This window comes from Molothrus ater, chromosome 3 (genome assembly GCF_012460135.2).
Source record: "Molothrus ater isolate BHLD 08-10-18 breed brown headed cowbird chromosome 3, BPBGC_Mater_1.1, whole genome shotgun sequence".
Taxonomy (NCBI): domain Eukaryota; kingdom Metazoa; phylum Chordata; class Aves; order Passeriformes; family Icteridae; genus Molothrus; species Molothrus ater.
The window spans coordinates 38651411-38679246 of NC_050480.2; the positions used below are offsets into that span (position 1 = coordinate 38651411).

The following is a 27836-nucleotide window of genomic DNA, read 5'->3' on the forward strand; positions in this document are numbered from 1 at the left end:
AAATTGATCTTTAAGTATTAAGAATATGGAATTGAGAGAATATACAGCATATTTCCATTGCCCAATTAAATTTATATAATGTAATCCGAATTCATAAAAGAAATAAGAATCACATTTTTTCGTGGAAAAGGGAAGACAGATATCATACACATTTCAGAGCTTGCTCTCTCATTTTAGCTACACAAAATTGATAAATCCAGAGTATGGTTTTTTCAAATGAAATCCGTAACATCCTCTTAAAATAGAATTATTCACCAAGGAATACAGCATTAATTCAATGAAACAGACTTACAAATCATTTTAATAAGCTGTAACATCAAAATACTTAAGTATTCTCATTATAACTCACAAAACCGTAAATAAAACTTACATTAGCACAGTGTAAGGCTAAAGCACAAAAGACTGCAAACATTTTAAAGTTGTTCTCATCAGTTTTCGAGAAGGCACTTCCACTTATTTTGTTCACCATCTGCACAACACCTATTACACTTCCTCGGCTCACAATAGGCATGCACAGGATATTTCTGGTTGTGTAGCCTGTGTAGAGGTCTACTTCTCTGAAGAGCCACAAAGGAAAAAGAAAAAAGAGAAAAGAGTTAATATCAATGGGTATCTATTCCTTGATTCTCATAAATGTTAATGTACAATATACTTAATTGTTTTAAAGTAGACCTAATTAGTAACTGCAAGAATTTCACCTTCAAAACCTTCAAATATTTTTATCTACTGTGTCATACTTAGAAAGAACTTTTTAATCCTTTTTCTTCATTTGCAAGACAAAGAATTAATATTGCCTCAACCACAGAGTTAAAGAACATTTGGGTATTCTTAGTTCACTATTTGTTAGTGAACTGTTTTTCTCTCATGAAACTAATGAGATTCCAGGGAGACTAATAATGAAAATTGGCAACAATCTAACTAAATGTTTCTCCATAATATTAATATTTGAAAAAAAAATACTTTTATTTGTATCTAAAAATTATCTCTGATGGCTAAAGCATTTAATAAGCATCTATAATTACCTCTGCATCAGAGGACTACAGCTCCATAAATGAATCTCAATATGAAATTTAGGTAGTAATTTTATGTAAAAGATGTCATGAGCTATCTTCCCTCCAATGAAGAGCATCCTACCTGTTAAAGCGTGGGTCTGCATAGGCATCAGGGATGTTAAGGACTTCTCCTGTTCGTGCCACTTGACCAGCTATTCCTTTTTCTATAGAAAATCTGGAGAAAATAAAAATGTGTATTAGCCAAATTATGGAAAACACATTTTTCTAGTGGAGTCTGTCTTGGGCACAGTAATGGGTGGTCCCAACCAGCGCCATTTTCTTGCTTTGAGGAGAAAAATCTTACAACAACTAGTAGCACATAATAAAACAAAAAGCACATCCTAACAGATACTTTCTGAAAACATTTTATATAGCTATATAGTTTAATTGAAAACATGACATAACATTACCATTTTAGTGACGAAAGTTCAAAATCTTGAATAACCCAGGGGGTTATCCCTAACAAACATAACATTTGTACAGAACTCAAGACACTTGTATTTACATTTAAAAGGTATTGATTTTATTATGACTTTTACATATCCATTGCTTCTTTAGACACAACAAAGAGAACATGGAACTTGTTTCTTTGGCTGGTGTATATGTGTGGATTTGGTAACAAAATTTTGGAAAAAGACTAGTGGAAATTTCAAAGCTGAACATTATATGGATTTTTCCATGGGAATAGGAACGACTAGCCTGTTTCATGACAATCAAACAATACCATGGCACTGTGTCCCTTAATCACCACAAGGAAGTTAAACACAACAAATACATTCCTAAGTTGTATCAAAAAAATCTGTACGTTTGTCTTGTGAGTAAATAGTTCTCAATATTTCGACATTAATCAGTTATGACATAAAAGCAAAAGATAATTTATAGAGAAAAACACGCAAAAAGAAACATATGTGGAATGCTTTGAAGTCTAAATGTACCCTGATAGTACCCTGGTGCCTGTATTGAAGTTAGTGATTAAGCTGTCAGGATTTCACCCTGCACACGTGACTTTAAGTTAGATTTTTCTGTTGCTTCTTATGATAGGTACATCACACCAGCTAAAGACTCCTTCCTGATGACTCACTCAGTGTCACTTTCTTACAGGTATTTAAGTTGCGCTTCACTTTCAGTATACAGTACCTGTGAAATGGCTCACACCCTTGCACTTAGAATCAAAATTTCAATAACATACAGAGAAGACAAAGATATAAGCAAGAAAAGCAATTATCACGAAGGAGTATTAAAGTGCATGTTAAAGCAGGCCATCTTCTTTAATTTACACCACCTCCTTGCTTGTCAGTACGCAAATTGCACCAATTTTTATTCCTTCCATTCTCACTCACACAATGGTAAGTGGGAGTAAGTTTGTCTAAAGGAGTCTAAGTGAAGACATGAATCACATCTCATATTGGCCCAGAACTTTAGAAGTATAAGGAGGAAATGAAAAAAGTTTTGATAAAAATCAACGCTGAATATTTTAGGAAAATTTTAGCACAGGATACATAGTCATAAAATTCTTTACTTTTAAGAAGCTGAAAATCTGAAACCTGTATGCCTTTGGGAATCTTAGTCTGGATCTATGAGGGATTCATAATTTTTGAAAAGTGAAAACCACTATATTTACTTTGTTGTTTAGCCTGTTTCATTAAAAAAGTGAGTAAGTGTAAAAATTAGGTATCTGTGACATGAAGAAGAAATACACAGAACTTTTAGTCAGAGAATCCTTTCTAGTCATTACCAGACAAGATACATTTTCAAATTCACCACTTCAAGCATTGTTCAGTATCACAATTAATTGAAAGTTTGAAAATCTAAATTCACATGAGAAAAGTAAAATTAAATTACTGAGCTTGAAATCATCAAAGTGAATGACCAATCCATACTCAATTCTACATTTGCCTCATCCATCCATAAGAAGTACAAATTGTGATTTCCTTGCTTTGGATGTGCTGGAATCGCACAAATTTTAATTCCTCTTGGGAACCCTCTTGGGAAAAAAAGTCCCAAACTGGCAGACTATGGATTAGGTGCACTATTACCTGCACCTTTACCTACCTCAGAACACCTCTGTTTTTTTCCCAACATGATTTCCAAAAGGACCGCCTCCGGAAGACGGCATTTCCAGGAGTGACGTTATAGCTTCAGAGACGCTGTTTCGATGGCACTGCAATGTCATTCCCAGAAGTACTACCTTCTGGAGGCGGGTCCTGGTGGGAATGATATCACAGTATGACAAGTATTGTCAGGGTACCTGCAGATAGGCACAGAAACTGGGTAATAAAATGCCTGCACGTCCATAGTTATAATGAAACTGCACTCTTCTGCTAGCTATTCTTACCTTATTTCTTTGGTCTTCTTGAAGACAGGTTTTCCATCATTTTCTTCTCCAATATCAAAAAGGTCTGAATACAGCTCCTTATTTTTGTGGTCAACCTGGAAGAGTGCACACCTATCTGCATTCACCAGGTTTTTTGCATATATCTACAGACAAAAAACAAAACTAGAGTTAACGGTCATGAGTTGGATTATCTCCAGTCATTTACCTGATAAAAACATACAACCCTGTACGATAAAAGTTTTGAGAAGCTGTCCAGTATGGAAATCTTTTTGAAGGAGCAATCTTATTATAATACAATTCAGAAGTAAAATCTTGAATTCAATATTTTCTCTGTAAATTTGAGTGTGCTCTTCAAGAAATGCAGGAATATCATCAGAGACTTGAAAGTTTCCCCCCAAAAAATAGGCTTGCCTGTTTAATTGTTTTTCAAGGCTTTCCAAAATAGTTCCTTTCTTCCCTCTATGTTTAGATACTATTCACCTTAACCTGATTTTAAATAGATAAATTAGAACAAGACCTAATGGCAATTTTGCCTTTTTGCCTTCATCGTCAATGCAAACATATTGGTATTTAATATCCAGCAAAGACAGACATAACAGAGAATTTAGCGTTTGCTTCTAAAAAAACTAAGTGTGCCTGTAAAAAACAATGACCAAATGATCCTTGTGGGTCCCTCCCAAGTCAGAAATATTTTGTGGCACTGTGATTCTGTCATTAGAGGTATCATTGTGGATTACCCTATGCAGAGGGATAGGAAATGGCTGTACCCTCCCCATGTCAGGGACAGTACTTGCGCAAGAGCTGAGACTTAGAAATTGTGCATGAACTAACCAAAGCCCAAAGGTACCAGCCACAACCAAGGAAGTACCACAGCACAGCAACAGACTTGCATGGTCTCTATCTTACTTTGAACCAACTAGTTTTATCTCAGCAAAAATAACTCCCAGAAGCACTGGCTGTCAGAACAGAATCTTGTCTTGGGAACACAGCAGCTCTTCACTGCTGTGAAGTATTTCTCAGACATACAATAGCCTTTCTGAGAAAAAGAGGGAAAAGTGAGACAAAAATCAAAAAAGGATCACTGTGCTAAGATGCCAATACACAGGCACAAGAAACTTCTCTATCCAAATCAGGTCTTCTGTGTTTCTTATTTGCTCAGAAAGTACAGTAACTTCATGGTAGAGTAGGATCTGAGGTGGATCTCTATCCACTTTTTATATAATACCTACCTAGTCATTCAGCTACAAAAAGAGGCTAACAAAATCTTGGTTTGCGATGCATGCAGTTGGTATGTTTTAAGGATTCATAAGACTTCCATATGAATCACCTTCCCCACCCCTTCTCTCTTGTATTCCAAAAATAGAAGCAAAACAATAAAGTATTTCATTTCACACTAATGCAGATGGACAAATGTTCAGCAGAAAAAAACCCATATGAGATGAAAAATCATTAACTGAGAGACTCTAATTCTATGCTATAGGAGGGAAACTGCACAGATACCATCTAGCCATAACTTGGAGGGCCCTCCCATACCAACTGAATCTGTGTTTAGGAAGATTCTGTTGTCTTCTACTCCATTTACTCCATCGCAACAGAAAAGTCAGGGAGACTGCAATCTAAGAGGTAAGATTTGTGCATTTTTTCCCCCTTAGAGCATTAAGAAATTTAAAGACCTTAACCACTTGGATTGCTTATTGTTTTGCTCAAAAGAGAGTGAATAGAAACTGCCAAAAGGACAAGGGGTCCAGTAAAGGCTTCTATTCAGATACTGTTTCAGATTTCTTTGTAAAATCTACAGCACAGCGTTGATTTTATACAATTAATCTTTTGTGGTTTAATGCATGTGACTCAAGAATTTACCTTGGTCATGACTCATGCTTTTCAAAAATGATTCCTTAAACAGTACTAATTGAGAAATAGTTAATGGGATGAGAGAGTTTTACTTCTATAAAACCCTTGCTGAAATCCTGACCAGTGGTTGAAAGAGCATATGAGTACAAAGAGTATGTTCTGCACTGTCAGTAGGGAGGCCAGGGACCACCTTTCGCATAAGCTGCTTGTAACTACTCAAGCAGAAGGGCAAGAAAATTGGTACGGCAACTTAAACTTTTACTTCTCTTCTTTGCATTTACAATCAAAAACACCTTTATATCACTCGCTTTGCCCAGAGATTTTGATGAAAATAAAAATGAAAAGAATGGAAAGAAACACACATCATTTTTCTTTAGTATTGCAGGAACAAATCAAACCATAAGTGCAATCAACTAAAGGGCAAAGTAGTGAGCAGTTCAGTTTCTCAGAAGAAACTGAGCTCTGGTCTTTTCTCACAGTGAGATACAGAATAAGCCACATCATGATAAAAGGACGCTCCCATAAAATGGCAGTAAATGTACAAATTCATAATTCAGCTGATTGGCTCAAGAAAGAGACAACAGCTACAGCTATAAAGGAAGCTGAGTATGAAACATCACACAGGTTAAAACACAGAATCATGATGCAGCCAAGTGTTGGAAAAGATGATGAAAGACTAAGCACATTTTACTGCCAATTGTGTTTTCCACCAGATCTCTATTCACAGGGAAGAACAGTGAGGAATATCAATATTTGTTCTCAATGCCATATGTTATGTTGTACCAGTTCTTTTAAATGCTAAGCTATTTTTAAGAGGTTCATTTAAATTGGAAAAGTCAATGTTCAGAAATGTGTCCCATGTGCAGAATTCTTGACTGTGTACTAACTAGAATAACACACACACACTGCAGAATATTTTCCATTACTAATTCACGTTTCTAAATAAAACCACTTTATTGTTGTTTGCTTTCTAACATCTCTGTCTTCGAATAGTCTAGCTAAGAATATCACTTTGAAGACTAGGGCATGCATCAGAGCATTGTTGAAAAGTAATTTTTTGAATGTGCAAATTTTAAACAATGGTAATCACAGACCTGATTCAGGTTTACACTTAGGAAAAACAACTGCAGAACGCAATGAATGTGCATAAAGCTAAAAAGCATAATTCACATATCAAACACTCTAAACGTTATACACAGCCAGTTCACCCACATTTGTTAACACTATTCAGGAAATAATTCTGAATTCAAAATTGATTTAGAAACTCAAACTGCTTCTGAACAGTCCTTTAAATCATTAAATAGTTATTTCAATGGGAAGAACTAACCACTTGGTTTTAGTCATTTCTATAAAACATTGACTGACTGTCACTCTAGTTATGGGTGTAGTTTTCCAAGGTCTTACACATCTCATTCAACAATTGGAAAAAATACCCCAGGAGTAATTTTTAAACTCTGTCCCCTGCTACAGACAGTAACTTCTTGAGCAGAGTTTTGTAGCATGCAGCAAATTCAATTTAGAAGAAGGAATCAATATAACATGCTGAAATAAAAAGAAAACCAGAAGCCTGTTACAATTTTCAAACTTTCTCAGAACATAATAGTAACTACTTAGTTCAGACACAGTCCTGTTTCATTCCTTATGAAAGCTGTGAACGGAAGTTGTTGCAAAAATGACAAATCAAGCCATCCTTTACCACATTTTCTGTATAGACACGTTTATACTGTTTGTATTATGTGTTCACTACAAACAGCTAATATATTTCAATGACAGAACATCTTCAATGGAAGAAGAATGAAGGCCCTTAATACCTACAACTAATAAACTTATAGGTGAAAAAGACAACTTACCATTATATGTTCAAGTAGAGAATCTATTGCAACTATATTATCAAAATATGTTCTGCAGAGAAAGAGAAGTCAATAAACATTGGCATTTAGTCAAACACTTCTCAAATTAGTGACAGGGGCTCTTGCTTCACTACAGCTTAACATGGAGCCAGAAAAGGTGAGGACAAACCACTGCACCTTGAAAATCACTGACTGGCTTTCTACAGCACAAGGAAATTAAGAAATGGTCCTAGCTCTGTTCCCTTGAAACATTATTCTACAGAATTGAGAACATGCTTTACTATACATAGAATTTGCTCTGCACAAAATGGAAAGACTACCAAATATTGCCTGGTGTGAACTGAATAGGCTCCTGCTGAGCAATACCAAGAAGGCATCAAAATGCTTTGGCACCTCTAACACACTGAAAATTTTAAAAGTAGAAGAGAAAAGGAAAAGAAAAGAAGTAGGAAACGACAACAAAAAAATCTCTTTTAAAATACCAAAAATTGGCTAACTCCATGTCATAATATCTAATCCTTAAGAGTAGTTAAAAGGCAACTATTTAAGAAAGTCTTCATGGGTTTTCTCTATGAACAACAGTTGAAATTGAAGAAAGGGAATGATCTTGTAACTTAAAAAATAAAAAAGAATTTTTAAAAGAATCTCAGTTTCACAGCAAAGTGGTAACTGTTCAAGGACAGTCAAGAACATTGAAAGATAAAGGTCAAACTTATTAGTAAAAGAAGTCTAAATCTTCCACATGCCAAGTATTAATAACCCTTGGATTACAATGTTCCCAGCAGACAAAAGGCATTGTCCCGTGGCCTTGAATATATACACAGCTCAGTCCTGTTTGGGTTTAGTGGAAAGGAGATACAAAATACACTGGTCTGACATCGTCAGGGGCATGAAGAGGTGGAGCACTGAATACTTTGCCCTTTCTAAAATGTTACAGAACATGTCCCGGTGACATTGCACACTAACCATTTCCTCACTGAAAAGGAAATTCTCCTTCCATGTTAGAAAAGATACAGACCACTTCCAAGAGGAATCTAATTATTTTCTTGCTGATACAAGTCTGTGCCTATGTGAAGCTCATAAAGATATTATTAAATGATATCCCAGTTTTGTGTCTTAAAATACAAACTTTCTTCTTTCATTGAAACTAAAAAACTCTAGGAAATTATAATACTATCTAAGAATTATTCTCTTACAGAAACGCATAATAAATATTTCCAGTACTTATTACTTATTATCTTAAAAACTTAAAACAATTACAAAATTCTTTAAAACAATCTCAGTACTATGCCAGTTTAAGAAAAAATTGCCAGTTCATAAATCTGGATAGATTAATATAGTTTTTGGTAAAGCACTCTGGAAAGGAATATAATGGTGCAAGACTTGGTAAGAGTGCCTTTTGGGAGACATGCTCTGAATCATGTTGAAATTAAAAATAAAGGTCATCCTGAGGAAAAGTATGGAAAAACATCTGGATACAACCAGCTTGCCCTCCTTGCAAGGGGCAGACTCCTCCCTGTAGTTTATTACTCTCCCTTCCAGCTGGGTCAGCTTGGCTGCCTACATTCCTGAGCAATAGCATAGGAATCTGGGACATCCTCTAATCTCATCAGCCTGAGAACTGTTCACCAAGACCCACAGAAGTGTTTGCAGCAAAAATACAAGACATCTCATTTTTCCACAGTATCATCATTACTTTGTGATACACTTTGAAATTTTTCTACCAACTAGTTTCATAAAACACTGTTAAGCACTCCAGACTGATTTACCAAAAGTACAGCTCTGGTTTATCTTTTAATTTATTGGTTATCTTTGCTCTTTAAAGATTCTTATAGCAGTGACAAACAAAAAGATATGAAGGAAGAGCAGATAACCTAAACACTAAACTGATTTTGCAAGTGTAAGCTCAAGCTTTCACACACTTTCTGTGCTTTCAAATTAATCTTGCCTTATAGTGACAAGAAATTAAAGCAAACATATTACATGCAATAAAAGCCTTTGAAAATTAAAAGAGATCCTTCAGAAAATGTATGGGAAGAGCAACCATGTGGCAAGCTCTGATTCTTCAAGGATTTACCTCTGAAATCCATATATTTATGAATACATGCATTCACGTCCAAAAAGTTGTCGGGAGAATAGGGGAAGCTGAAGCATACTAAACAACTTTCTGTAAAGTCCTTTCAAGCCTTCTAAAATTGCCATGAGACACCAAGCCTATTTTTCACTACTAAAAAGATGGCCACATTTAACTCTGACAGAAGAGGTGTGAAAAAAAGAGGAAAAAACCCCATGCAAAAGACCACAAGAATAAATAAATTCTGTGAGGTATAAATGAATGTGACATTTTCATCTGCACCACCACCACAAAAAAAATTATGAAAGGGATACACCACTGCCACACATACCACTTGTTCTTGTCCCTGTGCTGAAGTTTGCCCACCCTCTGAAGTGTGCCTTTGCACCTGCTTGTGAGCCACACTGAGTGGCTTCCACTACTGCTACTGAGTGAACACAGGTAGATTGGAAGAGCCAGGCTAGAAAAGCTCATCAAAAACCCACGAGATTATCTTGCACATCACACTTACTTCGATACATCAAGCAAGAAGTCATTCAGTTCAGTCTGCTTGGCAAGGCCCCGGCACACCTGGAAGCACAGATCATAGAACCATTTGCTCCAGAACACTGATGCCACAGGGAAACTGAAGTCCCATCCCTTTAATTTGTATGGAAAAAAACACCAGTAACTTGTGTGTGTACATAAGTGTGTGTGTATATATATATATACACACATATCTGCTACAGCACAGTATAAAATTAAAGCTAAATTTGTGTGCTGGGTTTCAATCTTAGCTATCTAGCTGCTGAGTTAAAACTGTGAAACACAAGTAAAATCTTTCCTAAGACTCACTTAAATCTGTTGGTTTTTACACTTGTTCATGCTCTCTCAAAGGCTGTCACTGACTGTGATTATGGAATGAACATTTCCTTATCCAGACCCTCAGATCTTCTGAGAATGTCAAATATTTTGTTTCCCTTTTCCCTTACCACATTTTTGCCACTTTTTCCAGGCTGCAAACTAGCATATAGACACAACTGTAGTCTGACATCAGACAAGTTTAACTAAGCTAAGCAGCAGATGATATATCCTCAACTCAGGGAGAAATCAGCATGAATATGCATACAGAAAATAGTATGCATACTTCTTTTTAGAAGCAAAATGTTAGATGAAGCAAAGCTTTCAACTTGTGTTTTTACTTGACATACTTGCATACTCAGTATCTGAAACACAATTGTACATCTGTATATTACTAGAGCAAGCACTGAGGCCAAAAGCAAAACAAATCTCTACTGCTTGTACATTTTACACTCACAGAAGTATCACTTTGAATTAGTAATATCTTCCATCTGTGCAAAGTAGATACAAAATGCCAGATCAAAACTCTTGCATTCTTCTCTTGCAAAAAAACTTGGGAAGGGCAAGCGCTCTGCTTAGAAGAATGAAGAGAAATAAAAATGGACAAGCTTGAACTTAACTTTCCCTGTTGTGTTTTGTTAGATGTGAAAGACTTCTCAATCAAGGAGAGAGCAATTCCTACATAGGTGAAGCTACAACTGCATGCAATTTCAATTCTAGTGTACAATAGCCTGTGCCAGCTAATTCTGCCTAGATGGGAATGACCACCCCAAAGTCAGTGACTTCCAGCACAGAAGCAGAAAAGATTAGAGACTACAAGAGAAAAGCAGGAAGCTTTCTGCATGTCTTCTGACAAGTGTGTGAAAGACACCTTGAAAAAAAGAATGTCATGAATTTCCTCCTGGGAGTTGACAGAAGAATCTATTTTAGCATCTTCTCTGAGTTGACAGAATATGTTTAGTTTCAGTATTACCATCCTCTGCTAGCTGAAGTAACAAAACCTATTAGCAAAGCTGCTGGGGTTTGCTAGAGCAGCTTGACACTGAAGCTCCATTAGGCACCCAGCTAGGGACAGCATGAAGCATCCTTAGTGGCAGTAGTTACAGGACCATGAAGCAGCTAGTGAGGATGGCTTAAAATAGGTTTTGCTAGCAACACTTCATCATTCCAAACTGAATACCAAAGCAGCAGGAAAGCAACCAGTTAGCCTAGTAGTTGCCTTTCTACAAGAAAACAAAACAATCCTGCAAAATTGTTGTGAAAAATCTGCTTTAATCATTATTTATCTACATTGTTCAAATTTCTTTTCTTTAGTACAAATATTGTTTGTTATTTGATCCATGATTGCAAGTGAGGAAAAACTAGTTGAACAAACACCAAAAATGTTAGCATATTTTTCCAGGTTCAAGGAAGGGGCTCTAATCAATGCTTTAGCAATGACCTCCAGTTAAATCTGATCACAGTCCATGCTCCTATTAAATACATTGGGGAAGACAAGATACAGAATAAAAAAAATTAAAAACCACTCACACTTACTTGTACTTGATGTATTGCTACTGAAGCCCATGCAAGATTTGCTGTTGCAACCTGCAACAAAAGAGAAGAAACTCTCTCTGAAAAAACCTTGAAAACTGCACATCAGTGACATGCCTCTTTTCTCTATCTACCTGCTGAGCAAATTGACTGCGCTGTTTTAGACAGTCAGGCAGTAACAATTTAAGGGAAGACAGTTATTTTGCAAAAGTCTCAATGTACTTGTGAGTGTTTCAGTTTTAGAGCTTACCAATGGTTTTCAGAAGCAGCCATGAGCTTAAAAATACAACATCAAAACAAACATCTCATAAGCCGAGGGCTTTAAAAATTATACCGTTGAAAGGCATCTGCCATAGAAATAAAATCTGCCTTAACAGCTTTCTGAGGCTGTATCTCTTCAGCAATAGCTACTTCCAGCTGTAAACAGGCACTGTTTCTCTCATTACTGTTTTGGTGGCAGAAGAACCAGACCTGATCCCTCAGCTCAAGTGTTTGAAGTATGACAGTTTCCAGGCAACATTTCAAGCAAATGTCATGTAAACTGCAGCTAACTATGATGTGCTACCATGCATAATCTCCTGTCCTTGAAGCACAGGAGCTTTACAGGAACACAGTGAACAGAAGCACAAGAGGTCAGCTTTTGCATGCCCTCCTAAGGTATTTTTTTTATTTCATATTTTTATACAGAACACTTTGCACACATTTCATAAAAATTGCTAATGGCATCCAAAGGCTTTCTGAAATCTGAAAATGAAAAGAATGCTTTAGAAAACTCAGAAAGTGACCTTAAAATATTTTTAATTTACTAATAAAATACTTTCATTTAGCAGACAGTATTTTCCAAGTAGAACATTAATGAACTTTAGCTACAGAAGCTATTTTATATAACATAAAACATTCATATTTTCATAAAAAAATTCATGTTTGAGACTTAGCTGAATTGTAGATTGATTAATGTAATAGGACAATTGAAAAAAATAAATAAATTGTGTGTAGGCTGCAGAATTAATGAAGCCCGGTTTTGTATGAATGCCTGTTCTTTGTTCTCTGAGCAAGGACAGTGGCACCACCACACTAATCTAGTTCCCTACCTTGACCTCTGTCTACTGGTGAAAAAATACAAGGTGTGACAACAAGCTGAAGTGGCACTGATTACAGAACTAATATACACATGTAAACATCAGATGAATGCCAGAGTACTTAGCTTACTGATAAACAAAATATACACTTGACAAGTACTGCTGCTGTTTTCCTTCTTTGGGAGGACTAGTTTTAGTACCTATTGCCTGAATATCTTCTGTCCTTTTCACACAAATAATTCCTGTTCAGTACAGCTAAACTGCACCATGGTGGATCTCATACCTTTTAAGACAACACACCTGGCTAGAACTCACTCCATTTTGTCCTGTGTGTTCAGATTCCCTTCTCTGGGGGATGGCACAGAGAAGAAATTCATCTTTACATCAGAGACATGTTAATGGGGCATAACAGAGATCCTCACCCTGACATGAGAGCAAAGATGCACTTTGAACACCTTTATTACATCAACAGCCTTTGCAACACCTGCTCAGTTTTCAAATCTATTTGTATTTGGCTAACAGCTCCTAACTTCAGATTGACAAATGGACATGTATGGACAACACAGCTACAGAGGACTTGTATGAACTGAGTAATGCATGCAGAACAGTCATGGAAAGGGGAAGATGAGCATGAATGAGAATATCTGGATAACGAAGCATCAGAAGTTAAAAAAAGCAGAGGAGAGCTTTATGAGCATCACCCAGACTGGCAGGTCATCCAGATACCAGCATTTCTATATACACTTTCTAAAGGCATCTAAGTCAGGAGACAAAGGACAGTGATCCTGACAACTCACAGAGATGGGACAGGCTAGAGAGAGACAAAAGCTATCAGCTGCTAAAAGCTAAAGAAAAGCCTGACCCAAAACCAGCACATGGTTATCAACCTAGAAAGAAACCAGGAGACCACAATGACTCAGCTGACAGCATGCCTTGTCCTTCTGTTGCAAGGAATTCTGGAGGGACCACCTGGATACCTGGAACTGGAAATACCACCTAGACAGACTCATCTTGGTGCTGGAGCAAGTGTGGCAGTAAAAACATGGATGCAAAGATCAGAAACCTCTTTTGCTTCACTTTTGATTTAAAGTAAAATCTCTCTCCCCTCCCGCAAGACCCAGCACTAAGACTTGAGAAACTGTTGCTGAAACATTGCAACACTGTTTTGCCATAGGGCTAATTACTTTAGAAGCTTACACCAAAGAGTAAACTAAAATATTTTTTTAAATCTTACCATAATGTAAAACAAAGCTGTACTGGAAAGTTAAGATTGAGACTCAGATAACTGAGCATTGTCTTTTTTTATATAGAGTGATTTTGGGTTTTGATGTTTGATTTACACTTACATTTCATTTACCTGCCCTGCGTTAACTTCTCTAACAACTCTGTATTGAGTTTATAATCAATACAGAAACTTGGAATCTGTTTATCCACAAAAGAACACAAGCTAAAACTCTTGATGTGTCCCTGTAATTGTATGTTTTACCTCCTCTGACTGAAAATTCAAATCACCACCTATTTTCTTTTTAATAAGAACAAAATCAAGCATGAAAAAGATATAAACTCACGAGAAGAGCATGAGGAGGAAGTTTGGAGTGGGGGTAGGGATGGGAGTGAAGTCCTGACTGTGGTGGGGAAGTGGGCAAAGGCTGCACAGGAGCTCACCTCTTGGTGACTGTGGTGGAAGGCTTCTTTGCCCCAGTGACGGTAAAGCTCCAGGATACCAATCAGGTCACCAATTGCTGTGACAATTGGCAGACACAGAACAGATTGGATACGGGTCCCCGACTCCAGTCCAGTACCTTTGGGAAATCGCTCATCCTAGAAAATGCAAATATAATCTGATAAAATGTGATATCTGATAAAGCATTAACAGCCAAGACATACTGATGTTCTCCTCCTCCTCCTCCTATCTGAGCAAATCTGCAGGAAAATCACAAAAGTCACAAAAACTCATTTCTCAGCATAACTTCTACACAGTAGTAAGACAGCAACTAAAAAAATGTAATTTTGAAGTCTCAGCATTAATTTACATATACAGATAACTTTATTGATGTAAGGTCAGAATTAGCTGTGATATTACACCCAGATTTGAGTTTGTTTATATAATGTTTTTTTCTCTATTCTCACAGGCAGAAAAAATGGCACATTATTGCCAATGCCAGTCCAGATTAAATAAAAACCCAAACAAGGAATACTACCACCCCAACATCCTTTCCTCCAAAAAACCCTAAAGAACTTGTAATCACAAAGTGGACTGCTCAGATCTCAGTATTAAGAGTAGACAACAATGCTTATAAGAAAACAAAAATTGAAACTTAAGGCTAAGGCTTTAGCTTATACAGTTATAATCCTCAACCAACTCTTGAGGAGGAAAATGCATTCCCAAAAAATTACACATGAGAGTAAGCATCTTCTTCCTTTTCTTATGCATCCTGAATAAACTGGTGCAAAAGATACAGAAACAAATGGTCAAATAACCCTACCAGCTTCTATGTAAGGCGCAAATACCTAACTTTTAATCTTCAGAGAGTATGTTCAAGGCTTTATGGCTTCACTTCCCCCTGTAGGAAAACTCAGGCAGGCCTAAGAAAACACCTGGACAGTCACTGCCCAGTGCCAAGTGTGCAAGACCCATTTCCCTGCACATGAGGCCTTCAGTACTCGATTCACACCTTCCCTGCAGGCTGTGCTTAGGCAAGAAAGCCACCCCTTCAAGGCTGATCAAAATCTCTCACTTCTCAAAGAAAACAGCAAGTAATCTCTACCTTAATTACTAAGATGACAATCAACTTTAACAAATGACAGACAAAAGAGAGTGGGAAGCACTTTGAAACACGAGCCTTCTGCTTTCTCTTTTTAGCTCTGTCCTCCCACAAAAAAAGGGCTGGCAAGTCTACCTTCATGCGCTTCCCTTTTGCTGTTGAGAAGCTTCTAAAAATCACACAAAGGCAAACCATCTCACCAAAATGAATCTTACTGTTTGGTCAATGAATCAATGAATATTAAACCAAGAAAAAATTTCAAAACTCCTCCTCACTAACCCCATGATTTTAGTAAGAATGTAAAACCAAAACACAGAACTCTTGTATGTCAGGATATCATGATATTGATTGGAAATTACTGGTAACAATTTAAACCCTTCAACTGAAAAAACATACCAACACATAAAGTCTAAATAGTCCAGAGTGTGTAGAAAGCACTGACTATTACTACAGGGAAAGCAGTTTCTGCCTTTCGGTTTTGTGGCTCTGTTTAAGTGTACTCACATTAGGCATTTGGTATTTGTTTATAGTACATGTTTGCTCAACTAAGGTCATACGTTTTTAAAAAAAATTTTGTTAAAAGTAGAGACAGCAATGTCCTTTTTTTTTGTTTTGGTCACAGTATCTAACAATTGTTATTCTGGAAAGAACTTGAAAAGATAGGAAACATTGAAGAGAGAAGAAAATGTAAACTTCCTTGGTGTTCTCAAAACCAACTAATCATAAAGTGCTTACTCAAAGTACAGTTTAAAAACCAATTTCATAAAACTGTATAGATGCAACTAATGGATGAAGTATTTAAAAAAAATTAATAAGGACAGACATACAGAGTGCCAAGAATTATCAGAATGTCACCTCAGGAACTTCCAACTCCTGTTACAGAAAAAGGCTTGAATTTTGATATCAGTTACATTACTGTACTTTTCATGTAGATCTAATGATATTATCAGTATTTTAGCTTTACATTAGAATATGTAGAGATAAAAATCCTGCCTAATAATCAGAATTCTAATTGACATTCTTGTCAGTGTCAGCCCTGTATTAAAATTAAATCAAATTTGATTGACTACATGAAAGTCTTCTTGTTTGGGGTTAATATTTCAAGACCAAGAAGACAGGAGTTTTGATTGGTTGTTTGTTCCAATTGACAGTGGTTCCATCACATCCTTTATCTGACAACCAAAAAAAAAGGTAAAATAACCCAAAGTGAAAAAAACCTCAAACCTGTAAAACTAGAAATAAATGAAGTATTCTAAAATTATTCCATCAGCTAATCCAAACTCAGATTTACTTTCCTGGTATCGGGACAGATGCAAATTCTATAATTAAATGTTCATCTCAATAAACATTTCAGCATCAACACATTCATTCTAAGAACATGCTGCAATATCTCATTAAGAAGAGAAAGCTTTTTACCCCCAGAATATCTTCTACTAACAACGTTTTTCTGGATCTGGCTACGTAAGCAGATACAGTAGTGCCATGTGCAATGGGTCCTGCAGGAATGAGTCGTGGGTGTCCTTCTTTAGCTCCTGGTGGTGTGAATACACACAGACTCTAGTTAGAAAGAAAAAAAAGAGAAAAAAAGGGAAAAAAAGCAATTAGAAAGCATGATTACTTTTACAGTTATGTACAATAAAGTAGATAATGTAGAGAAACACAGCCTTTGACAATGAAAAGTAGTTGAATAAACTCTGCTTAATTCTTCCAAAATCTTAGAAACCCCACTCTTAAGTCATCCAGGTAACTCTGGTGCAACTCCAGTGGAGCACAGTGGATAACTTAAGTCACTTATTATTTATATCAGGGTAGGATTGCATTTACTTTGAACACATAATACACAGCATACAAGACTCATTCAAGATAACGTTATCTTGTAAGAAAAACATTATCTTAACTTTTTTACCTATGATGCACTCATTTATTGCAATAGAAAATACTCAAAAAGTAGAGATAATATTTAAACTTCTTGTTATATATGACAATGCCACACCACAATGCATTACTAACACTCCTCTTAAGAATGGCCGCAGGTTGTGCTGCTGATTAATTTCACTCTCAGAATTTGCTTTCATTAGGGCTGCAATCAGACAGGAGCTGTTTTCTAGCATGGATTATTACAGGTAAAATTTGCATACAAAAATTCAGCATCTACTATCAGCTGTAGAAAATGAAGTGATAAGGTGCATCCTCTCATAATTCTCCCTTCTTTACAAACATGCATGGTCTGTTATAAAGCACTAGTACTAAAGAAATCAAAAAAAAAAAACCCCACTGAAATGTGAAGAAGCCTACTCAATATACCAGAATAAAAAGCTTCATTTACTCTTACTTGCTTATAATCTAGTAAAGATACATATAATTTTTAAATAAAAACTTAGTTTCACAGCTGCTTGCCTTCATAAGCTTCAGTTCATGTTTTTACATGCACTTAAATAGAATGAAAAAGAACATTTTACATAACACAGCCAAGAAAAGCACACCATGATCTAAAAAAAAAAAAAAAAAAGGACATTATTCTAATAAAACTGAAGAAAAGACAGATCTTTGTTTATTTAGATCAGTGTTCCGGTATAAAATAATTTTCAAAAAATAAAAAAGCTTGTAAAATATAAAGAGCATAGAAATACTGAAATATCATAGTCTCATCTGCTATACTATATGCTTAAGATTTACTATTTAAAATATACTCTTATAACAGGAAAAGCAACACTTTAAAGGTGGCTTCTGTTGAAGAGTACTGCAAAATGTAGAAATGCAACAGAATGTTAAAAGTCTGATTTATGTAGTCCAAGTAGTGGAATGAGTCAAAATCAACAGGACAGAGAGCAAAGCTGATTTTGCTGAAGATGCCAAATAACTCTTTTATTCACACCTTCTTCTATGCTTCAGATACATTTGATTCTTTTTGCCATGGTATCAATGCGTTACATATAGCAAAGTAACTGTGCTATTTAAATTATGTGTATAAAATGTGCTTTTTACACTCATCTCCTGAGTCATGCCCAGCCCTAAACATAACATAATGCACAAATCTTGCTCTTCTCAGAAAGAGCTTCTCAAAACAAGAAAAAAATGGAAGAAAACCAAACAAGCACTTGCACCAGAAAACAAAGAATTCACTTCTCCCACACCTTCAGGGGCCAAAAACCTGTGCTGACATTATCAAGTATTGCCTGCTAAGGCTGCTTGCACCAGCACAGTCTTTCCTGCGTCCTTGCGTATCATTCTGTCTGGTACACCCCTCTGTTGCTAACACAATGAAGTATTGCTGTGAACAAGTTTCCCTATGCTGAAAAAAGTTTGTGAACATTATTTTACTTCCAGCTTCTCCAAAAAAGTGTTACAGAAGCAATCCCATTCTGCTTCTAAAGAAAGTTGCAAACCTGTGGCTAAGGGGTCAGTGATCTAAAAAACTCTTCTAACTACCCAACAGGTTCTAAATTTGCCACTGGTCCTCCTGACTGCAGAGGTAGAAATGACTGTGCAGAACAATAGATAATCTTATCCTAACCATGCAGCACTATTAAAAAGAAAGGCAATTTTTCTCCTAACCATATATGAGCTGAAATTAATCCATAAGCTTCTACCATTCCACACTGACTTTATACATACACCAAAAAAATTGCTGTGAGTGGTTGTACATTCCATATTTGATGAATTTAAATCTGAATGAGTTTAAATGTTTATTGCCAATTAATTATGTAGAAATGTCTCAAATAGAAGCCATCAATGGCAAGGTCAGCCAAACAAAACAAAGTAAACTGGGCTCTGCTCTACTACGTCATGTTACTGAAATAATCTCTGAGGTACCCCAAAGACAGACCTTTATGAGGATCTCAAAAATTAACACGGTGGTCAAAAAACAGCAGGTTTTTCACATCACCTATCTAGCTCACTTTTATTTTCTTTCTCTTAAGAAAATAATTATGAAATGAAATGTACTGCAGTAAAGGTAAAATTTGGGGGACACCTACTTTCTTCTAACTGTGAACAACTCCAGCATTCTTTTAATTTGCAAATGTACATTCCATATTCTTTCACTAGCTCAAAAGGCAACTAGAAATGTTTCCATACATACATCAGATATATTGCATACAGCTTCACAAGTAAATGAAGAAATGAATAAATTTGGCCCTTTCAAATTAACTTGCATTTTCTCAGTTTGTCTGAATTTTACTTCAAAAAAGACAGTTTGTGTTTCCGGTAATGATAATAAACAATGATTAATAATCAAAATAAGAAACAAGTGGATCTCCATCCACAAGTTAACCAATGTAGAGTCAATAAGAAAGGAAATATGAGAATATTAGGGCCCCTGATTTCCCAAATACTATACTGATAACTCACAATGCAGTAAAAGGAGACAGCGGGATGTTTATGCACTGCTCAGACTCTTTTGCTGCTAATATCACTTGCAGTGAGCCTCTAAGTCAGTATCAGAAAGAGATAAATACAATAGCTCTTTACTGATAATGCTATGTCACTGTCTCTCTCTAGGCAAAAGTTAAGTACTAAAAGATAACTAGTGTATAAAGAGCATTAGGTATCTCTTCTGCTGATGAGAGAGAAGGCAACCAAAATGGGAGATTCAGTCTGGATCTGAAAAACTACCAAAAGGACAAACATTGGCTTGGAGAGAGAATCCTTTGGAAGCTTACAGGTTCAGGCATTTTGGCACCTGGCAGTCCGCAGGACTCTCTAATTCCCAATTTTGACCTGTTTACCCTCCTTCCAGACAAAGACAGAACCTCCTTTTCTACATCAGTCCTAACTACCCTACTAAAAATATTCTTCCAATAAGTTCCATATGATGATGGACTTCTTTCTTTAAATGTAGTAGGCAGGGGAACACTAAAGTTTGACATCAAGAACTTCCTGTAACTTGCTGAAACCCTAGAGCACATGAGGTTCTTTCTTTCCTTCCATCTGTGACAGGACAGATTGCTCTGGGTGGGCCTAAAATCTTCAAAATTACTCCTCCCCTCATTGTTTAGTCACTTAATTCACTTGTATAACATCCAAAGCCAAAAAATCTCCTATTAATTTTGATAGATGTAACACTGTGGTTTGGAATCCACTAATGACCTATCATGAACACAGAGATCAAGAGGTTGTTAAAAAAGCCAACTGAAGCAAAACAGAAAGTCCAAAAGAAATTGTGACCTTAACAAATGTTTAAACACTGGTGAACACAGACAAATGTTGCAAAATTCACCATTTCATCTTGGTGGTATTAGGCTATATAGTTGAATTCAACGATCTCAGTTTTTTCCAACTTAAAACATTCTATTGATTCTATTCTATGACCCATGTTTCTTAGGCACTCTAGCTATAGGTAACATATTGTTGTCTCTAATATATTTTAAAAATACTAATGTATATACAAGCCTGCCACCATACAGGAATGCAGAATGATGTACTGTAACTGTTTCTTGAGGGACATAAAGATGACAACATCCTCAATTCACAAATAAACTTGGCTTTCAGATACATAACAAGATCAGAATATACTCAATAAGCCATAATACCATGGGTTTTGGTGCTCTTTCCTTGGTACTACGCACTCAGTCTAGTAAAATTAAGTAATTTATCTTGAGCTCTTGCTGTGGCTGAAAAAGCCTTCTTCACTCCTCATCTCTAACAGCTAAGAGCATGCACATGAAGAATTACTCATGTTCATCTTGTCATACTGGCGTAACTTGGCCCCATTGTTGGTTTCTCTAGTAAAAATCTAATGCTTGACAGAGATAGCAGATTAAAATCCCAATAAAAGAAAACATGAGTAGTAGCAGCAAGTCTCATAACACAATAGCATCCGCAACTCTTGACAGATATGGTTACAGCACTAAGCAAGAAAACTGCAGTTCTCAGTGATTTCCATCTTAGGCTCTTCTGATGAAGATGACAACCACCAGTATAATTGATGCTCTTTTTCTAGCCACTGTTGGTATGCAGTTTGTTGGAATCCAGCTCAAGACCAAATCCTATCTCATCAAACCATTCAACCAACTATATAAAGTTTGTCAGGATTGGAACTAAACTGCAAAAAGGTATTCATCATCATCATCCTCATTATCATCATTTCACAAACAGTTATTTCTTCTTTTCATGTAACTACTCATAACTAAGCAAATGACAATCATAAACCAATTTTTCTTAAAGTTCCTTGCAGAAAAGCAGTCTGGATAAGAACAAGACATTTTAATGATTAAAATGAAGGATGAGTACACATGAGACAAGCATTCTGCTAACAAACTATTTTGGTGGTACAGGTGACTGCATTTTGATCTAGTTTATTCCTCAGGACAATCTGCTAATAAAACTGGTCCTAAAATGCTTCACGGGAAATCATTTAATATTCAACTGACATTAAATGAAAGCCTTCATACTAAAGCATTGCTATGTGATTTGATGCTTGGGGGAAAGAAAAAATTAAAGAGAAAATGGAAATTGATCAAGCTGATATTAAGTGAGTTCAATGGCCTGTGGTGCTCACATCTGTTTCTGTTCAATAACAGCAATAGATTTTTACTCTTGGTAAAGGACAACTTAAATGTAAGACCACACAACCAAACGATAAAATTATCTGCAGATATTTACAAAGGCTGTGTCTTAAGGCCTGGATTTTTTGCAAGATTAAAGCTCAAGATAAGAGGCAAAGATGAGCAAGAAAAACAAACTAACATGATTTAATTTGGAAATTATTTACAGCCAAGCCCCTTGCATTTGTTATGTGGCATATTTCAAACAGTAGCCCAATACTGCCATGCAAAAATCTTAAAAGCTCTAAGAAATAATGGGTTTAAGCACAAGTGCAACAGCCTGACTGTACGAGGGAGGCACACAGGGATAAAAGAAGACACCAGATAAAAATACCAGCAACTACCACCATTGTTTATAAAAAACTTGTTTCCTTTGCAATATAACACTGTGTATTAGAGGAGATTTGCAATTTTAAGCCACATCATATGCACAAATGTTGGATACTAGTGAAATGAAGATGGTGCACTTACTGTAGAACTACTAACAGTTGGGTTTGGGTTTTTTTTTCCTTTTGTTTTTGGCAGGGGGTTTATGTCTTCACCCTTCTGAATAGTATCAATTTTTAAGTCCACTTAACTCCTGGAAACTCTCCAGTTGATTTACACAAGAAAAACACCATGAGAGTTACAGAAGTTCATTGACACAGAAAATCAAGTTGATATGCCTCCCTACCATCCCTTCCATTTTAAGGCATGGTCAGCTAAGCATTTTTCTCTAGGACATTTGGCAGAACAGGTCCCAAACACTCCTCCAGGGATGAGGATCCCTGAGCTTGCACAAGCAACAGACTGTCATGCTTCCTTACAGCCACAGCTGAGGAAGTTTCCCCAGTGCCAGATGAGGCACCCTGCTTCTTGCCCTACACACCATAGGTATTGAAGATGATTCCCTTCCTCTCTGCCTTATCCAAGCACATCTTCACCCCTCAACTTTCTTTTCTTTAGACTAAGCAAAACCACTTTTTTTTCCTGACCATTGTCTCTGCTCTCTTCTGAACTCACTTCAGCTCCTCCAATTCTATTTTTTCTTCAAGTGCTGTGTTTAAATGTTTTATTCCATCTGAGGCTTTAGCAGTGGAGAGAGAAAAAGGAAAAATACATTAGGACTAGAGTTCTGTTTGTGATACATAAGTGTATTTTTTATTACAGCAATGGTTATTGCAGACTTATTTTTACCTTCAAATTCACTGAAAACACTAGAATCTTTCTCAGAGTCATCAACTGCCCCACACAGAGAGAGGCAATATGTGGAAAGCCGAGCACTTTTCTTAGCTGAATCATTGTGTGGCTTCTTCTGATCATTTTCCAAAGCCCATTTTGAAATCAAATCTGCTCCTACAAACACATCTGCAGTCCTATATTCTTTCTTTACCTGTGCATTAATGAATATATAGTCAGCAAAACCAGATACCTGGATAAATATTTGCAAATTTTTGCAAAACAACCTCCCATTCTGATAGTGAAACACAAACAACTGGACTCTGTGTAGTTTTCCAGCAATTTCTGCATTCTACCTATAGCATATATTGATGTATGCACAAACTGGGGAATGGAGATGCTGGAGAGCAGAGCCACAGAAAGGGACCTAGGGGTCCTGGTCAGTGTCAAGTTGAACCTGAGCCAGCAGTGCCCTGGCAGCCAGGAGGGCCAGCCCTGTCCTGGGGGACATCAGGCACAGCATCACCAGCCAGGCAAGGGAGGGCATTGTCCTGCTCTGCTCTGGGGCAGCCTCACCTCGAGTGCTGGGGGCAGTTTTGGGTGACACAATGCAAAAAAGACATTAAGCTCTCAGAGAATGTCCAAACCACAGCAAAAATGATGATGAAGAGTCTTGAGAAGCAGCTGAGGTCACTTGGTCTGTTCAGACTGGAGAAGAGAAGACTGAGGGCAGACCTCACTGCAGCTACAACTTCCTCATGAGGGGAACAGGAGGGGCAGGCACTGATCTCTGCTCTGTGGTGACCAGTGACAGGACTCAAGGGAATGGCCTGAGGTTGTGTCAGGGGAGGTTTAGGTTGGCTATTATGAAAAGGTTCTTCACCCACAGGGTGGTTCACTGGAACAGCTTCCCAGCGGAGTGGTCACAGCACCAGCCTGGCAGAGTTCAGGACAATGCTCTCAGGCAGAGGCCAGTTCCTGTGTCCTGTGCAGGCCAGGAACTGGATTTTGATGATCCTGATGGGTCCCTTCCAACTCAGGATATTCTATGATACTCTTCATCATGAACACATTCCACAAGTCCATTTACCTGAATATTAAATTAAACAAGACCAAAATTTCCCTAAGATACATTTTGACAGTTATTTATTTCTTTCAGCTTGATAATTTATTGACTCAAATTTAAACTCTAACACTGTAACTAAACAGGAGCTTTCACTGTCTGTTGAGTATCACTATTCATTGGCAAATAAGAAAGCAACAGATTGCTTCCACTTTACATATAAAAGAACCCCATGGTCTTAGAACTAATTCAAGGATAAAGACAAATTTCTTGAATTGACTTGCAATTAGAAGGATTTCACCTGGAAACATGTCTAAAAAGACTCACATTTCAGAGATGTCTATGCATTCAAAAACCAGAGACAGTAAGCAGTACATGTTTTTTCCTGTATTCTTAGTAATTCAAATCACCCACCTTATAAACTCACTAGGTGGCACTGCATACACATCAAGCGGCAACAACTTTTGCATGACCAGAAATTCAGGAATGGCTTAATAAAATACACCCTGAAGCACAGAGTATGTGCACATATTTGTGGCCTCACATAATTTTTTCTTACAATAAAGCTATTGGAAACTTCTGTCTGAAGCGAGGATAATCTGTTTGTCAACACAATTTGCAGTTTCAGGAACTAAGTAACACAAGACCAAGTAAAAGCTGCTTTGAGTGTACGCCTGTTAAACACAAAGTCATACATCTTTACGTAGGAATCACGGTGTAATCATGAGGAAAATTACTCATACAAGTAAGAACTATAAACAAGAAGTATCTGAAGAATTGGTTAATGTAGTAATGCATTAGGAACTCTGTAACTGTGATAAGTACTTTAGAAATAGTGCCTTGTAAAGATGTCAGCTTATGGACTTAAATGCCTAGCTAGCATGATGCTTAGGCAATTGATTTACACACACAGTATCCAATATGAGGATTTCAGTAAATCCTTTTAGACATGTTTGAAGATGATACTTAATTAAGGTCATAACAGGAGAGTTATGAACTGTTGTACATTCATCCCCATAAGAAATAAAAAAGAAAATGTCCTTTGCTGGAGAGTTGTGAAACATTCCTGTTTGATTTGGAAGTGTTTCTGTTCTCCAGTATATAGAATTTGTAAAGCAGCTGATATGTACCAGAAGAAAAAATAACTTTATTTGCATAACTTCACTAACCTATGGACAAAGATAATCCCTTAGACATGAAGAAAGTTAAAAATCCAGAGGCAGTATGGGCCCAGGTTTGTTCAGATTATGACCCTGATGTGGAAGCTCTACTGTTTTTAGCACAAGTACTTTGCAATTCATTCTAGCATATACATAGCACAGGCAGAACCAGATTCTGAAACACTGGGCAACGTCACAGGGAAGGAAGGAGCTGGGCATGCAAGGGGTGCTTACCTGCTAGAGGGCAATCATTTGAAAAGCAGAATCACCATCAGAACACTCTCAGTTAGGACTGCACCAAGTGGTAGTGCTTCCAAGCAATTTGAACACCCAGAAGAATGCTAAAATAATTGAACCATTCTGGCACCAATTCTGAGTATTACTTGCATTAAAAAAATGCACTGGAATCTGCAATTGATGTGGCATCTTCTATTTCAAGCAAATTCACTCAAGTCAATGTCCTGAAGGCATTCAACCTGAACTGTCAGCCAGAAGTTATTTAGTCCTTATGCTGCTTTCCAACTCTAATATAGTATGTAAACTTTAATAGAGAGAAAGAAAATAAGGCTGTAAAAAAACTTTTTATATGGACAGATATTTTCACAAACTTACTTTTGTGCCATTAAACTCCAAAGGATTCTTTTCTAAAGCACTGTCCTCCTTTAAAGGGAAGTGTATCATCTATGTTTTGTAAAAACAAAGGGACTGGCTAATCTAGAGCTTTTCCTTAAACTAGATGAATTTTCTTTCAGTACTAATGTAATTTTCATGTAAAGAAAATTCTGCCTATATTAAATACAGCACCAAAGAATGATTTAGTATGCACTCTTAATAATCCATTAAAAAAGCAATTTGCAATGATATGGCAATTTTCTTAATATTAAGAAATAATAGCACAAAGTATGTAGTAATCATTTACTAGTTTTCATTTTTCAAAAATTAAGCATTTTTGTAAAATGAAAATTATCTTATATCCTAATTAGAAACTCACTGTTTAATCCAGGCTAAAGGTAGTTAAGGATATCTTATATTGCAAAAATTCTCCTTTGATGAGATTAACATAAACCAAAATTCGCAAATCTGGATTCATTTAAACAAGCCAAAGTATACCTATACACATTTTAAGCAGGAACTGAAATTAAGTAGAATTAGTGCTTATGCTTCAGGTTTGGTCATAAATTCCCTTACAGAATATAGTCAGAACACACACATCACTAAATATTAGAAAACCATTTGAAAGCAGTTGTCTACCTGTTAATAGGATTCCTCCATTTTTACACACTCCCATCCCAAAACTTGATTCTCAAAAAGATGTACACACACTCACAGACACACATTCCTAGCTGGATAACAAGCAGATATTTTCTAAGCTAATGAAAAAAAGCCCAATGCTAAATTGGGGGGATAGGGTCAGGGGGAGGGGAAGGCTTTTGCCAAATTTGCAAAATTCAAGTCACATATCGAGCACCAAAATCTTAAGCCAGCAAAAGGCAGATACTATTCTTGAACACATGGCCATAGATATTCAGCAAATACTTCATGCAGGCTAATCAAAGGATTTTTTTTATTTATTTCAGCCTAAAGAATTAGCTCATTCCTGCTTTTGCTATGCAGAATCTTTTTGTTCCCATTTTAAAAAGACATTTAATAAAAATAAATAAAACCTCATTGCCAGTGCTTGCTGGGCAATGGCTAATCTCACTTGGATACAACCTTTAAATTAAATATTCAAGAGACAAAGGCTACCCAAATTAATTTACAATGACAATTTATTATAAGAAATAGGTTAATGCATTACCATTTAGTTACAAGACTACAAACACAAGTTTGGCCCAAAGCCCACTAAAGTGAATGGAAAATCTCACACTAACTTCAAAGGACTTGGGATCAGTCCCTATAATAACTACATGAAGAACATTCCATTTTGAGTGATGCAGCTACATAGCAGTGGTTAATAAAGTCAATGTGTGTTTTTAGTGGTTGGAGCTTTTTTTCAGCAAAGAGTTGTACAGGAATACTGGGAAGCAAATAGATTCATTTGCCTAATATGTTATTTAAAAAAAAAAAAGAAAAAGCAGAAGGTCATGTAGTACCCAGGCCCTCAGGGTACCAAAAAGGCTGTGAGTAATCCCATGTTATGCCATACTAATGTAATAGGAAAAACCTCACCATAGCAAAAATTCTCCTTGTCTCAAGCAGTAAAGTTAATTTTACTGTAAAATTTTACAAAGCATTTAGAGATGAGCATGCTTAGCTGGCAGGCAGTCACTGCCACCAAAGCTGTCGAGAGCTGTGCATTTGGGATGGAGGCTGAATTTCCTGCAGGTTCCTGCCTCTGGCAGCAGGAGGGAGATTTTCAGTGACTGCTTCTATCACCCCTACCCATGACAATGAACGCTGTCACCTACTAATAAGAACCAAAGACAGCATTCAAAATGATGAACAACATGTTTCTTAAATTATACCTCTCAGTGAAAGAGTTATTGAAAAATATATGCTATTTATTTGCTTAACAAAAGCCATCAAGAGAA

General features: G+C 36.5%; 1 protein-coding gene across 4 annotated transcripts in view; it reads right to left on the minus strand.

Moving 5' to 3' along the window:
- The window catches only part of PDE10A (phosphodiesterase 10A), a 344241-nt gene that overhangs the window by 26156 nt on the left and 290249 nt on the right, over positions 1-27836 (minus strand). For 3 of the 4 annotated variants that reach the window (XM_036379649.2, XM_036379648.2, XM_036379647.2), the window contains 8 exons: positions 16796-16936; positions 14280-14435; positions 11539-11589; positions 9674-9732; positions 7089-7140; positions 3388-3530; positions 1135-1227; positions 371-557 (listed from right to left, as the gene is read on the minus strand). In XM_036379649.2, coding sequence (XP_036235542.1) covers positions 371-557; positions 1135-1227; positions 3388-3530; positions 7089-7140; positions 9674-9732; positions 11539-11589; positions 14280-14435; positions 16796-16936 — 882 coding nt within the window. The remainder of the gene's footprint in view (positions 1-370; positions 558-1134; positions 1228-3387; positions 3531-7088; positions 7141-9673; positions 9733-11538; positions 11590-14279; positions 14436-16795; positions 16937-27836) is intronic. The other variant, XM_054514177.1, reaches the window with a different exon arrangement.